The sequence below is a fragment of the Anas platyrhynchos genome, chromosome 9 (genome assembly GCF_047663525.1).
Source record: "Anas platyrhynchos isolate ZD024472 breed Pekin duck chromosome 9, IASCAAS_PekinDuck_T2T, whole genome shotgun sequence".
Taxonomy (NCBI): Eukaryota; Metazoa; Chordata; class Aves; order Anseriformes; family Anatidae; genus Anas; species Anas platyrhynchos.
The window spans coordinates 11361184-11375615 of record NC_092595.1 but is presented as its reverse complement, the minus strand read 5'-3'; the positions used below and the strand labels follow the sequence as shown (position 1 = coordinate 11375615).

The 14432-nt window shown below is 51.4% G+C and overlaps 1 protein-coding gene across 1 annotated transcript in view; it reads left to right on the top strand.

The window, feature by feature from the left end:
- Positions 1-11313, top strand: part of P3H2 (prolyl 3-hydroxylase 2) — a 65062-nt gene extending 53749 nt beyond the window's left edge. Inside the window, exons 5-15 of the mRNA XM_005029602.5 lie at positions 758-900; positions 2203-2292; positions 2760-2800; positions 2915-3009; positions 6225-6352; positions 6811-6906; positions 6989-7139; positions 7648-7765; positions 8121-8196; positions 8957-9097; positions 9922-11313. Of these exons, the coding sequence (XP_005029659.3) occupies positions 758-900; positions 2203-2292; positions 2760-2800; positions 2915-3009; positions 6225-6352; positions 6811-6906; positions 6989-7139; positions 7648-7765; positions 8121-8196; positions 8957-9097; positions 9922-10014 (1172 nt within the window). The 3' untranslated portion in view covers positions 10015-11313. The remainder of the gene's footprint in view (positions 1-757; positions 901-2202; positions 2293-2759; positions 2801-2914; positions 3010-6224; positions 6353-6810; positions 6907-6988; positions 7140-7647; positions 7766-8120; positions 8197-8956; positions 9098-9921) is intronic.
- The last annotated feature ends 3119 nt before the right edge of the window (positions 11314-14432 follow it).

Genomic DNA, 14432 nt, shown 5'->3' with positions numbered 1-14432 from the left:
AGTTCTTGCTGATTTTTTTTTTCAGTTATGAATTGTTTCATGGGGAAATCAGAATATCTGACATAAGAAACTGCCTGTTCAAAAGTCCTTTTCCTTTCAGGTTGGCTGAAATGCATGGTTAAGTATTTTTGTAAAAGTATTCTAAATCACCAGTCAGGTTTTAAAAGCTCAAAAGGAAGCTTAAACATTATTATTCTTTAAAGGAATCATGCTTTGTGGGGATACTTTCATTTGGCTTTTGATATTAAAGTTTTGGGGATCTATATATTTCTAGTTTTCTAAAACCAATGAATACATTTTGTAAGTTGATATGTAACATATACAAGTTAGCCCAAGCTTATTCCCAGATGCCAATTTTTCCAGTTACCAAATATTTTAAGATTAACAGTAAAATTACAGGCAAAATATCAGGAGTTGGCAGCATTATGAAAAGTTGCCTGTTGTGTGGTCCTGGGTGGTATTTTATTATGTTGAAAGAAAGAAAATCCAGGCAGAACTCTGGTATCTCAGGCACGTGGTAGCAGCTCCTTCCTGATGAGGGTCAGAATTGCTATTCAGACCAAACACTTCTTCATTCATCAATGCAGTGGGAAAAAGGTTGGAGGAGGCAGTAGTGCTTCGTGCACGGTGGGCAGGCTTTTTAAAAATTTTGTATTCTGCCAATTTAGAGGTTTAATGTGGTGGTGAAAACCCCCAGAGCCCTGAGAGGTGCTGCACATGAGAAAGGCCTCCTAAAAACTGTTGTGTTGCCTCCCAGTTGGTGACTACGTGAAAGCCCTGGAGTGCGCCAGGTCCTACCTCCTCTTCCACCCGGACGATGAAGACGTCTTGGAGAACGCAAGCTACTACGAGGGCCTCCTGGAAGGTACTATGGATCCAGGCACCATCAAACCCAGAAAGGTGAGAGTGAGCATCACATATGGGCCCGTGGTGCAGGGTTTTAGGAAAAACATCAGCTGGAAACAACAGCAGCTTGGCAGCTTCCCCACACTGAAAGCAAACGTGGAGGTGCTGGGCTAGCTGGCAGCACTGCTTGTAAAGGTGCAAGTCCAGAGCCCGAGGGAGAAGCTTCTTTAAGTGGGGATTTCAGCTTAGCAAAACCCAAATGAGGGCAGGGAGGGTGATGGCCATGTGCCTCAGTGACATAACCCCTCTCCTCTTGGTGCTCTGGAGGACGTGTGGAGGAGGAATGCGATGAAGAGCAGAGGGCAACTTCTGTTAAGAGCAAGCTGGGAAATATTTTCCCAGGGGAAGCTGGGGATGTCAGCGTTACTCTCAAGTCGCTGGCAGCTGGCTTGGGGTTGTGTTTAGCCTGTTCGGCAGGGAGCAGCTTTGCTATCGCAGGGTGAGGCTGGGGTCAAGCAACCAAACAGTGTTTGTTCAGTCACCCGATGGGCCAGGCTTCCTCTCCTCCGTTCAGGGCATCTTTGTTTGCGGCCCCTGGGCTGCCTTTCTCACGATGCAGAAGAGAAGCTCCTCGTCCCATCATAGCCCTGCTGAGGCTCGTTCCCCTGGCAGAGGTGGGAAGGAGCTGGATTTTCCATTCCCTATGGATTTCAGTGAAATTATGAAAAAAGAAAAGTGAAATGGTAAAGAAGAAAACAAGAACAATTATAATCTCCCCTGAAACAGCACATCCAGGAAAAAAAAAATGAAGTTGAGAAAATAATTTCAGTGTTTCCAGTGTTGTGAAATTTTCTGTGGAAAAAAAAAAAAAAAAGCACTGATTTTTGCTTTGTAAAGTAATTTTCTAGGAGAAAGCCCAGTGTTTTGTTTACATATTTTTTTTATTTCAAAGAAACACCCTTTGGTGGATGATTTCCAGCTAGCTGTGCTTTATGGTCCCCATCCAGTACCCCAGGCTGTGATGCTGCAGCCCACCCCCTGCTCCTTTAGGACAGGACAGGGCTCCCAGCCCTGCACTGCGGACAGGGAAACTGAGACACATCCCAGCCAAGGACCTTGCTCCAACAGCCTGGACTCACCTCCACATCCAGGGCTCCCCGTGTCACCAGATATTTAGAGGTTCTCCAGGGTTTCCACTGCATGGATGTATTTTGAGGGATTCATGCTTCCTGGGGTTGCTCTGAGGCATGACATTCTATAAGGTCGCGGTGTTGCACGAAAAGCAAATCCCTGCTGAAGCAGAGGTGTCTGGTGAAAGCTCCACGTGCAACATCTCCCCTTCTTTCTGCCTTTCAGGAAGCAAAAGCACTGCTGCGGCGCCATAAGCTGGAGTCTCACCTCCTGCAGGTGGCTTCGGCCGGGCTGGGATTCGCCTACACGGAGCCGGTAATACCTGGGTCTGCTGCTGGGAGGGCATCTGGGAGTTCACAGCTGTAGGGTCTCCTTGCCACTCTCCCTCCTGTAAAGCCAGTCCCATGTAGGTGACTCAGGAGCTGGAACTTGGGTTGTTTGTCCCCTGTGGGAAAATGGTGTTGGCAAGACGAGGGGGCTGGTGAAGGAGGAGCAGGAGCAGCCAGGTCCATCTCCTGCCTCGTGTCCTGCCAGGTCTCAGCCTTCAGTCCTGAGACCTCCTCCATGGGGTGGGATGGGGAAGGCTGGGCTCTCACTGTACTCATGCTACGATGCCAGTTCAGGTTTGGGTTGAATTTTCCATTTGGTCACCCCAAGCAATTGTCCCAGGTGGTGTGGGATGAGTCCGCACCAGAGGGCCTGAGCAAAGGAGTGAAGCAGAGCTGACTGGCTTCAGTCTGACCATCAAACTAAAAAAACTCAACCTCTCCCTTTTCCCACAGAACTACTGGAAGAGGTATGGCGCCCGCCAGGACGAGCACAGGTAAGTACCAGTTTGCCCATTTTTTTCATGTGTTGGTTTCCAAGAGATGCATAACAACGTAACTCCCAGACCTGGAGAAAAGTCATGATGTTCCTCTTTTCTCTTGCTCCTCAGTGTCCCATCAAGTATTAGCAATGAACCAGAGGAAGGGCCCAGGCTGTCCCTAGCAAAGAAACCCACACCGAAACCAGACCGAGAGCTGAAGGAGGGTAAGTCTAATGAAGGTTTTTTTTTTTTTTTCAACAAAATCAGAAGTTTTTTTCTATTGCTAGAGACTACAGACTGCAAAGGCTGGCAGATGAGCAATGATGGCCAGTCCTACCAGGGGGGTTGAAGCTTTTTATAAGAGACAAGCTTTGATGGTAGCTCTGTGGGTCCCAGCAGCACTGCTCTGCTCTTGGACCTGCTTTGCTACCTGCTGAGCTCTTCAGCGCAGAGCCCTAACATGCAGAGCTGGGAAGCTTGGACCTCCCCATGGGGATGTGGCACCCACAAACAGTAATTTTTCCTCCAGATGCTTTTAAGAGATGTTCCCTGTTGTCCAGGCTGCTGTAGGATGGATGCTGTAGGCTTAGATTTGGGGAACTCTGGCTTTGCTAATGTGCTGGATCACACCATCTTCACAAACTTTTTTTGTTTGCAGCCTGGTTTGTGGTATCATGTTTTGGCTAACACCAAATAACTTGGTTTCAAGGTCTGTTGGTAGAATTTTCAACTGATTTCAGCACATTCTTAACAGCCACGGAAAATACCATAACATTTACTAACAGACGTAACAGTTTAGAAGAATTAGATTGTGGCCAAATACTGATGCATGCTTCTCAGTGCAAAACAACAAGATCTCAAGCCAAGAGGTGTTCTATGTTTCTAGTGGGCCAGCTTCACAGTAGCAGGCAATTAAACCTCCTTGTAATGCAAGGGATGGTCATAGTTTTGTGGGAATTTCACAGCTTTTGTGGTCCAAGTTGTCCCCAGCTGCTCAGTACCTTGTTTAGAGTCTTGTTATCCCTTCTTTAGCCATACACATAAAGAAGGAAAATACCAGAGGAAGATCTTGAAGAGCTTCTTAAGCCAAGAGCTGTCTGATTTATATTAGTTGGTTTGTTTGCCTTTGTAACCAAATAATTTCAGAGTATGTCTTTCTTGGTGCTGTGCTTTTACGCTTGCTGGTTTAGCTGAAGAATGTTTTCAAGTTTACAAAGAAAACTGAAACCCTTCAAAAAAAAAGGATTTTTGTCTGCCCAGCTGCTTTGTTTCTTTTTGTTTCCCTCTTTTTTCATTTGGAAAAAGAGAGAAAAGGTCAAAAGATAAAAAGAATGGTGTATTTTAATTTTGTGCTTCTCTTCTATACTTAGCTCTTTCGCCCCTTCCCCTCACTCCCAAAAGTCCAAAGAATTCCCCAGTTTCTTTGGGGTGTTTTTCATGTGTGTCTCATCTTTTGTTGTCAGCCTTGGATCCTGGGACTGTCTTCCACAATAATCTTGCCCCCATTGCAATTTTAACTTTGGGAACTGTGCAAACCCAGCAGGCCATGATGTATGTACCAGAGAGCCCAGAGTGTGGGCATTGGTTTGAAATAATCCCTACCCATCCCTGCTGGGTTCAAAGGACAGTGAGAACATGTTGGCCGAGAATTGTTCAATGGGTTAACATGTCGTATGCTCTGAATCAGGGCAGAGCAGAAAGGAACGTGGTTGTGGGAGAGTAAAGGAGCTCTGTCTAGTCCTGGTGCTGGTCCCATGTCTCACCTGGTTCAGGGCAGTCAGGGTTCGGAAATATTACCATGAAATATTGCTATTATCATGTTGTTTTTAAAACTGAAGACTTAAGTGACAGGACATTGACCAAGACAAACTCGATATAGAACTGTGAAAACGAGAGACTAAATAAACCACAATATGAGAGCCTGGACACCTGGTTCCCATTTCCAAAGCTTTATTTGTCTTCTGTACCTGAATCTGCCCAGCAACTGAGAAAGAAAAGCGATGCTGCAGCTCACAGAGTAGTGCCATGGGGCAAAGAGTTTGAGAAGGTTTGAGCTAACCATGGTTTCTTAGCACAAATCATTGTGTGCAAAAAAAAAAAAAAAAAAGACACCTTGCAAAAAAAAGCAGCACCCCTCTCTTTGTGTGTAGATGGAGACAAGTGAGGTTTACTGGCTGCTATGATTTACCAGAGTGCCCATGTCCTGATACAAGACAGCAGAGCTTGTTTCAGCTGATGGACAAGAGGCAGAAATGGTGCGGAGAGCAGGTGTCTTCCCTAGGCTGCTCTGTGGCACAGTTAGCAGGAGCTTGTAAACCTGCTGGACATTTTCAAATCTCCTTCTGATAGATTGATCCTGGTGGCCGATGTCTACATCCTATATCTATATCTTTATGTGCAACATCCCAGCTGGAAAACTCAGCCCTGGGCTGGGCTGTGCCAGAAGTTTGGATTGCAGCACTCTGTTTCTGATCCAGCTGCATTTATAATAAATGTTATTATCATGCAGCAAAGTGGACGTGAGGGACATCCCATCTCTTCCGTTTCCAAGGAACTCTTTAGAAATGAAGCCGTGGGCTGGTGGTGGAGCTCTGCTTTCAGGCCTGTGAGAAGCTTCATTGTGCCACATGATGAGAGGAGCTCAGTGCCTCCGCTTCCTCTGTTTTACAGTCCTCTGTGACTACAGATAATTTTTCCCATGACTTCACCTTCCTCCTGGAGAAACACCTGGTTTAGGATTTAATTGATATGGCCAATTCTTTCATCGGCTGTCTTAGGGGAAATGAGAGGAAGAGGCTTCAGAAGGCGGTGAATTAGTGGCCTCACCGCATTTTTTGATCAGGAAAATCCAAGGCTTGTTGCAAGGAGCTAACCCCCCTCTGCTTTTTGCCCATTTACCCTGCACGTGGTGAAGCTCATTTGGTAGACCAGCAGCATGCAAGAACAGCCACCAGTTGGACTGAGCACAAGCAAAGCTTGCTGCAAACTCCCCCACATCTCAGCTTTTCTACAAAGGTAAAAGACAAAAATCCTCCCTGATGACACTTGCAGAATGACTTTGCATGCCAAGCCAGTGAGAGCCACACAAAGCCAATGCAATGGAAACTCAGAGCCTCTGCTTACCCTGGCTGCTGGGCAGGAGAGCCAGGTTAGCCGGTGTCTGTCTGTCATTGTGTCCTGTCCCTGCGTTTGCAAGGCGCAGCTAATGAGAAAGTGGAAAACTCTGATGCTCTAGCGGCGAATTGATTTCACCTCTGAGTGTTTCCATTGCTTCTGTTTCTTCTGTTGTTGATGTGAAGCCAAACTCTGCTTTCTGCTGTGAAGTCGTTTCCCTGGAAGTGCACCCGGGTGACTCCAGCTGGCCCTTGGCCATGGTACAAGATGTCCACGAGGCCAGGTCATGTTCAGCAGGGTTGTTTTGTCTCTCTCTTTCCATCAGGGGGTCCGCTTCTCTACAGCGACGTGAAGTTTGTCTACAACTCACAGCAGCTGAACGGCACCCAGCGAGTGCTGCTGGACAACGTCATCTCGGAGGAGCAGTGCCGAGAGCTTCACAGGGTGGCCAGTGTGAGTGGCAATGCCCTTGGGAGGGACGTGACTGCCCCACGGGCTGGGTCTTTGATGCCCTCCCCAGCAGTTTGGTTTGTCAGAGCTGAATTTTATCCGTTCATGGGGAGGCTCTGGGTTTGTTCCTTCCTCCTGGGCAATGCAAATGATGTTGTGATGCTAGTGGTGAGTGGTCAGACATTTAGTGCACCTGTAGCTCCAGCAAAGCAGCTGTTCCTCCACCTTATATGGTGCAGCAAGCATGCTGCAAGACAGAGAGTACAGAGAGAGAGCTCTTTGCCCCATGTTGTACACAGCACCAGAGGATACGGATGTACATCCACAATGTTGGTGGAGCTTTCTAATCCATCAGTGACTGGGTCTGGAGAAGAACATCTGGGGAAGAACATCCCATTGCAGCTCCTCCTCCCCTGGGGAACCAGCTCACCCCTCACTCATGTTCCTGTCTTTCCTGGCAGGGGATAATGTTGGCTGGAGACGGTTACCGGGGCAAAACCTCCCCCCACACCCCGAACGAGAGATTTGAAGGAGCCACTGTCCTCAAAGCCCTCAAGGTAGAGCTCCCTCCCTCTCAAATCCATGCCCTCCTCTGCGGCCAGCACGGTGCTGACCCCCTCGCCCCTTGTCCCTGCCCAGTACGGCTACGAGGGCCGCGTCCCGCTGAAGAGCGCCCGGCTCTTCTACGACATCAGCGAGAAGGCCCGCAGGATCGTCGAGTCCTACTTCATGCTGAACTCCACGCTCTACTTCTCCTACACGCACCTGGTGTGCCGCACCGCTCTCTCCGGTGAGGCTCGGGGGTGGCAGCAGGCTGGGTGGGAAGGTTTGAGACCCCCGTGGGGGGTGATGGCATTTTGAGAGGGGACACAAGTCGGGGAGTTTCTCTGTTTTGTCCGGTGCTTGAACTGGTGGCCAAGGGCTGGGCAAAGTCACTGTCCCCTCAGCAGCAAAGGGCGGGCATTGCTGTCCCAGATAGCTCTTCTGGGGTGTCTCTTGCTGTTTGTGTCTCCAACTCTCCCTCTTTTCTCCTCTCTTCTCTTTCCCTCTCTCACCGTTCCTTCTCCTTTCCATTCCCCCATCTCTCCCCCCAGCAGTAATGAACAAGCCAAGCTGTGCAGATCTCACCCCTCAGATCTGGCTTTTTCCTCCCCAGCATTTCCTTTCCTCCTCTCACCTGTGAACACCCGCAGTGGGGCTGGGCAAGCTCCCCATCCCATGTCAGAGCCCACAGATCGTGGCACTGCCATCTCATCCACCCCATCTCCTTCCCCCTTCTTCCTCATGGTCCTGCCTAGGCCAGCAGGAGAGGAGGAACGATCTGAGCCACCCCATCCACGCTGACAACTGCCTGCTGGACCCTGAGGCCAACGAGTGCTGGAAGGAGCCTCCGGCCTACACCTTTCGGGATTACAGGTAGGAAGGATGGGGCTGCCCCAGTGGCTGGGCACGCTGCTCCAAGGCTGTAAACCCCAAAGCTGGTGCATCCCAGAAGGTCATTTCGGGTGGTAACAGGCATCACAGCTAAGCTTCGAGCCAGGGTTTAACTGTAAAGGCTCTGCAGTATTTTAGGGCCCAGCTGTGGCCTACAGTACTGTACCTCTGTGAGGTATATGGGTGCAAAACAGAAGGGTGAAAGCTGGTGTGACCCAAATGTCACCATTTTGGGAATTGCCCCCTGATGGGAGAGTAAGTATAGAGGCTTGTCCCCCCTCTCAGAAATAGCCCCAGAGGAGCCACCACCACAGGGCTCTCCTGCTTTTTCCCCCAGTGCCCTCCTCTACATGAATGCAGATTTTGAAGGCGGCGAGTTCATCTTCACCGAGATGGATGCCAAAACCGTGACGGTGAGTCGGTGTGCTTTCCTGGCTGAGCTGCTGCGAGCTGATGGTGGGAGGTAATTTCGGAGGCAGCTCCTGTGCCTTTCCTGGTCAAGCAATCTGCAGATGAGGGGCTCGCACCACCTCCATCGGGCAGAGGGATGGCTGAGACAACCAGCAGGGAGAAGCTGCTGGAGCAGGCTGAGAAATGTCCCTGCCTGGAGGACCGCTGAGCTCCCACCCCATCTCGTGGCCAAACATGAGGTGATGCCTCAGAGCATGCACAGTGCCTCTGTCCTTGGCTAGTCCCGTCCTGCATGAAGCAGTGGCCCTGGTGCTGTGGGACACACTGCAAAAGCCTGGCCTGGCCCAGGCCTTGCTCCAGAGCAGGTCACAGCTGTGGACACCAAGTCCCCGAGAGTCCCATTTGTGCCCCCTGTGTGCTTGGGCATCGGGTCTAGGCACTGTGCTGGGGCTCTGGAGCCTGGAAGGTGCTGGAGAGCACACAGAGTCTACCCAAGACCGGTGCCTAAGGGTTGGTTTTGTCAGCATGTCTGTCCCTGAGCTCCTGCAGGATCCCTGCTGTGGACACGGAGGAGAGACGAGAGTGGGTTTGACACACTGTGAGCTGTGCCCAGAGCTCCTCATGTCCTCCTGAGCAGCTCCCAGGGTCCTGGGGTGATGCAGAGACACCCAGCTGGTCCCAGGCCCAAAGGGAGCCCAGACACGGCCAGTGCAAGCAGCCGCACTGCCCTTTGTCATCCTGTCCTTGCCTATTTTCCTGCAGGCGTCCATCAAGCCAAAGTGCGGGCGAATGATCAGCTTCTCATCGGGCGGCGAGAACCCCCACGGGGTGAAGGCAGTTACCAAAGGGCAGCGGTGTGCTGTGGCTCTCTGGTTTACCCTGGACCCACTTTACAGAGAGCTGGTGAGTCCCTCCAGCACCACGTGAAGGGAGCCGGGGGGAAACCCAGCATCCCCAAGGAACCCAGAGCATCCCTAGTCTCCAGTCCCACCACATCTATTTTCCCCCCATCAAACTCCCCACGGCAGCATTCCCATCAGTGGCACCCCAGGATGTGAGGAGGGAGGAGCTGCTGGGAGACCCCAGAGCAGTTTTATCTGCTGGCCCCGTTTTCCTGGGCACCCAGGGATGCTGAGCAGGATGCAGGAGGGTTGTGCACAGGGCTGGGGCTGGCCATTTCTGACACCTAGTGGCCAACAGCCCGATGAACGGGAGCACCTTCTGCGATGAAAGACCAAACCAAACCCTTGTGCCTTTGCCTCGTGAGCGCCCCGTGTTGGGCCAGCTGGTGGGCCATGACATTTTGGGAGAAGCTTATTTCAGACATGCACCTTGTTGTCTGTGCATTTTGGTGCCAGCTGCAGCTCCTCTGTGCTTGGTGCATGTGTGGTAGGAGATCAGCCCTGCCCGGGGAGCTGGAAATCTTGGTAGACACACACGGGATGGCTGCCTGTGGCTGTTAATGAAGTGTGAGAAGGGACCCACAGTGCGTCAGCTCTGCCCCATCCCTTTGGGAATTAGGTATCGAGGTGCAGAGTGATGGGGTTCATTCTGTCCAGCAAATCCCCAGGACAAGTCCCAGGCTGCGTCCTGCCCTCCTGACTGCACTGCTGGTCCTGGGATGAACTGTTTGCTGTGGCTACTGCCAGCAGGCTGAGCTGCTGAATGAGCTGAGGGTGGGCACTGAAGCTCTGCTATTGTGGTTTTCTTTCCTTGCCCTCTTGCAGGAGCGAATCCAGGCAGATGAAGTGATCGCGATGTTGGACCAGGAGCATCTAGGACCCAGTGAAATGAACATCAACCCAAAGGATGAGCTATGAACTAGGCCAAAGACTTTTTCTATTAAATATTTATTTAATATTGTTAATCTTATTAGAACCTTTCTATTTTTGTACAGAGATGCTGTATAAATTAACAGGTTAATATGATTGTGGAGTTTTCAGGAGTGCCTCTTCTGTGTTTAGCACAGCTCTTGCTGGGACCCCTCATCCCTGTGCCAGCATCTCCTGCTGGGACTGACTCTGCTGCTGAGGTTCCCTGTCCTTCCCTAGCACTGCCCAGGACCCATTCAGGCCCACTGCATCCCCTGTTTTAATTCCTCAGCCAGAAGATGCTGCTTCTCTTTAGCCTCTGCTAGAGAAATGTTGCAGGTGTGTTGATGGACCCCTCTCCCTGTCCCTGCCAAGAGCTGAAGACTCATCAGTGCTGCCCTGGGAGAAACTGGAGCACTGGTTGTGGCTGTTCTTCCCATCCTGGAAACTGCTCCACATCCATCCTGTGAGCTGCCAGCCCCTGCTGCTGCTGCTGCTGGTAAAACCCAAGGTTACAAGTCGTGGTTTCCAGGTGCATGTTCAAAAGCAGCTGCAAGTCTCAGGGATGTTACAGTGCTGTGATGTTGGATGATCACGATGCTGCTTTGTATGCTGGGTGCCCTGTCTGCATCCTCCCATCCTGACAGTGCAGAAGCTGCAGATGTTTATGGCATGGCAGCATCTACTTGCTCAGAGTATTTCTGACACAGTCTGAGGGTGTTGTTGTGAAAGCACATGCTGCTTAGCACAAGAAATTTACCCTGCCAGCACCTGCTGCTGAGCTAGTAAATCATGGCTCGCCCACCTTTAAATTAACTCCTGTGCATGGGACCAGAGCAGCCCTCACCTGAGTCACAACAAGCACTGAAGTCTCGGAACTGCCTGCACCCCAGACCCAGGGACAGCTTTCATTTTGACCCAACTGCTGCTAGAAAGCAGTTCCCAAAAAGCAGGCTGAAGCAATCCTTGCTTTTGAATTTCCAGCAAGGCTTCTGACCTCTGCAGAAAGCACCTCAGGGGGCTTGGCTGGGGCTCACCTCCCCAGGCAGCTTTGCTTACCTCCCTGCTGCATTTGCTTGGCATTTTCTCAGTCCTTTTCTGCACCCCTCTGCATTTCAAGGACTTAAATCAGGTGTTGGCCCCTGTCCCCGCCATGCTGTTGCCTCCCAGGCTTGGCTCCTGCTTGCTGCACCCTCGGCCCCAGTTTGTGCTGCTCCCCTCGCAGGCTGGGGTTGGTTTGCTGCTGCGGTGGTTAGCCAGAGCTGTGTCTAAATCCAGGGGAAATAAACTAAACTAAACTAAACACAACATCTGGGTTTGTCTCTGTCTTTCTTTATCCAAGCAGGAGAAGGGGAGATTGGGGGATGCACAGGGTGTCTCATGATGGTGCCTCTCCCTTTGGGGTTCCTGGCCCCAGACACACGCATCCAACGTGCTGGGGGAGCACCAGAGGATGCAGCTCTTGGGGACTTGACTGCAATCACAAGTGACACCAGCCCTAAATTCCAAGGATGAGGGAGGACCCCAAGCAGCCTGGGCTGTGCCACTTGTCCCTCTGTGCCACCAAGAGCTGCCTGTGGTCGGTGCTGGGCTGCAGGAAGCAGGAAAGCAGAGACTCAAAGGCACTTTTCTTGTTTGCTGCTTAGCCTGCGCTCTGCTCCAGCCAAGTCTCGCTCAGAAGAGGATTTTTATTTCTGTGGCAACAGCAGAGGTGGGAGACAGGTTTATTCATACACCGTAGCCTGGTGGGAGCAAGGCTGGGCCGTGCACCAAAAATGCAATGAAGGCTTTTGTGTCTTTTGTGTCAGGGTGGCCTGGCCATTGAGAAATGGCCCACACCGAGGCACTGCACTGAAGCTGATGTGCAGTTCACAGCAAGCCTGGCAGCTCCAGGGCCAGCTCTGAGCTCCTCCAGCCTTGGCTGAGCCTCCAAAAGGATCCCTGGCCCTTTGTTAGATGTGCCCCAGATCTATCACCCGCAGTAGGTGTGGTTGGAAAACGGAGATGCACGAACAATGTCTGGGTTTCTTGTTAACGGCAGCGTACCCCTCCTAGTCCTAGCAATATATGCAGGCTGGATTAGCAGCGTTGATTTATGACAGTCAAAAAAAAAAGGGGGGGAGAAAAAAGCTCGTAAAGGAAACAACATAATAGATTTCAGCAGTGTTTGAAAACAAAGTAAGAGGGTGCAAGTGCCTGGGTGTGGTGCTCGCTCTGGAAGTGCTGCATGGTGAGGTGATCCTCGGTGCAGGGGCTCCTCGTTAGCGAGGATTTGGGGTTTGCTTTGACAGCCACGTGTCCCCGAGCCCAGGGTGATCACCCCTTACCCGGGGTGCTCTGTGCAGGCAGCTGGGCATCGGCAGCATGAGGAAGCTGCGGGCAAAAGGGATGCCGTGGGGTATTTACAAATTCCTGAATTCACAGTCAAGGCTGAAACGCCTCGAGCTGGTGGTGTACCAGTGGCTGCAGAGGCTAATAAAACCTGGGCGTGCCCATGGGCATTAGCCAGGCAGGCTTTGTGGTGCTAATTTTAAGCTGCTGAACCTCCCAGGGTTGCTGCGGAGGCTCAGGGCCATGCGGACATGTCAGTCTGCAGCAGCTCTGCTGGGTGGTGTCTAAACCCCATTAGTTCCAACCCGGGGCGTGATAGGCTTATAAACCATCATGTAGTCGGACCTTTTGTATGTGCCCTTTCTTTGCAGGAGCCAGGCTGATGGCCCAAAGGCATACAGCAGCTTTGCTGCCTACTGGAGATCCGGGGATGAGCCCTGACAGCAGCCAGAACAACTGAAGACCCCCCCAGCTCCATCCCACCTTGCAGCAGCATCTCTCTTGCTGTATTCTCTCCTCTGCTCTGTCAGTGGGCAATTTGGGTGGCACCATCTCCCCACCGATATTAAAGGCTGCCCAGTCTCCATCCAAGGGTCCTCCTGGCCCGAGGTGCTGGTGGTGGGAGGTGGCAGAGCCCGGACACGTTTGCCAGGTGGAATTAAGAGCTTCTGAGTGTCTGCAAGCAGCAGAGACTTGGCCAGGAGATGTGAAGGAGATGGAATTTGCACCGAGCCCTGCTCATCGCTCCTGGTTAAACCAGGGTAGAGCCAGCCCGAGCTCTCGCAGGCAGCCCAAGGTCTTCCCATGAAAATCCATCATTAAAAAAAAAAAAAAAAAAAAAAAAAGATTGTTTCCTCTTGTCCACACCCTTGCCCAACCTGGGGGGCAAAAAAAAAAAACAAAACAGCTGGCTCTAATAGTGCTGGCAATGAGGAAAAAATGGGCTAGTCACGTTTTGGGGAAGAACTTTATTAAAAAAAGGAAAGAAGCATTCACGTCTTTTGTTTCTGCAACTGGTCCTACGCCCACACCCCACCACCTACCTGCAAGAGCCACCTTTTCCTGGGGGAAGTGTTGCAGCTTGTCTGTGCATCAGGGTATGACCCTCAACATGGTGCTCTTGCCCAAGTGCAGATGGGTGCTTGTATGTCTGTATCTGCATGAATACAGATAACACTGAGGATGGCAGGGCCCCCACAGCCTCCTGGAGCACGGCTCCTCCATCCCCAGAGCACACAGCACACCAGCAAACTGCTGTCTTGGCAGGTCTGGTGGATGCCATGTCCAACCCGGCATTACTTTTATCTTGTTTTAAACATATGGTGAAAGCTGGCACAGGATTTGTTTCCTTGTCCTTTAGCAAAGATTTATTATATGAAAAAAAAAAATAATAATTTAAAAATGTCCTAACCCCTGGCCACCATCCAACCCTTCTGAAAATATGCCCAGCAAAAGACAGGAACTTGGGAAAGCAAAATAGGCAACTGGGAGAGCTGCCTGGCCCCTCTCGCCTTGGTTTCAGGGTAAGGCAGAGAGCAGGGGCTCTCCGAGGAGCTGGGGGATGCAGGGGTCCCAGGGGTGACCGAATCTGGGCTGGCGAGCAGGCAGGCTTGGCAAGGGAGCAGGACATTAATGATCACTTCCAGGGCTGGTTTGGGTAACGAGCATGGCAGTTCCAGGAGGTATTTCCTGAGGTTGAGCAGGGCAGGGCAGGGGGAATTAACATGAGCTCAGTTTAGCTTCTACCCCTCCTTTATTTGTAATGAGATTAACGGCGGAGATGGCAGCGGCAGCACCGGGCTGCAGCCGTGATGGGGTGAGCCGATAAGCAGCCTCTGCGCTGCCTCGCGTGCGAGCCCAACGGCTCTGCTCCCAGGGAAAAACACCATGAAAAAAAAACACACCACACTTTTCGTGGCTTCAAAATGGCTGTAAGGTGGCTTCGCTCCCAGGTTTGGGGGGAAACACGTAGCACTGTGCTGGCCCAACTGCATGGTGGCCTCCCAGTGCCGCACAGTGCCACCGCTGCCTCCTCATAGTGCTCCCGATGGGAGCATCAGCTGAAGGCTGGGCCCTGCTGGAGATGGGGCCACCAA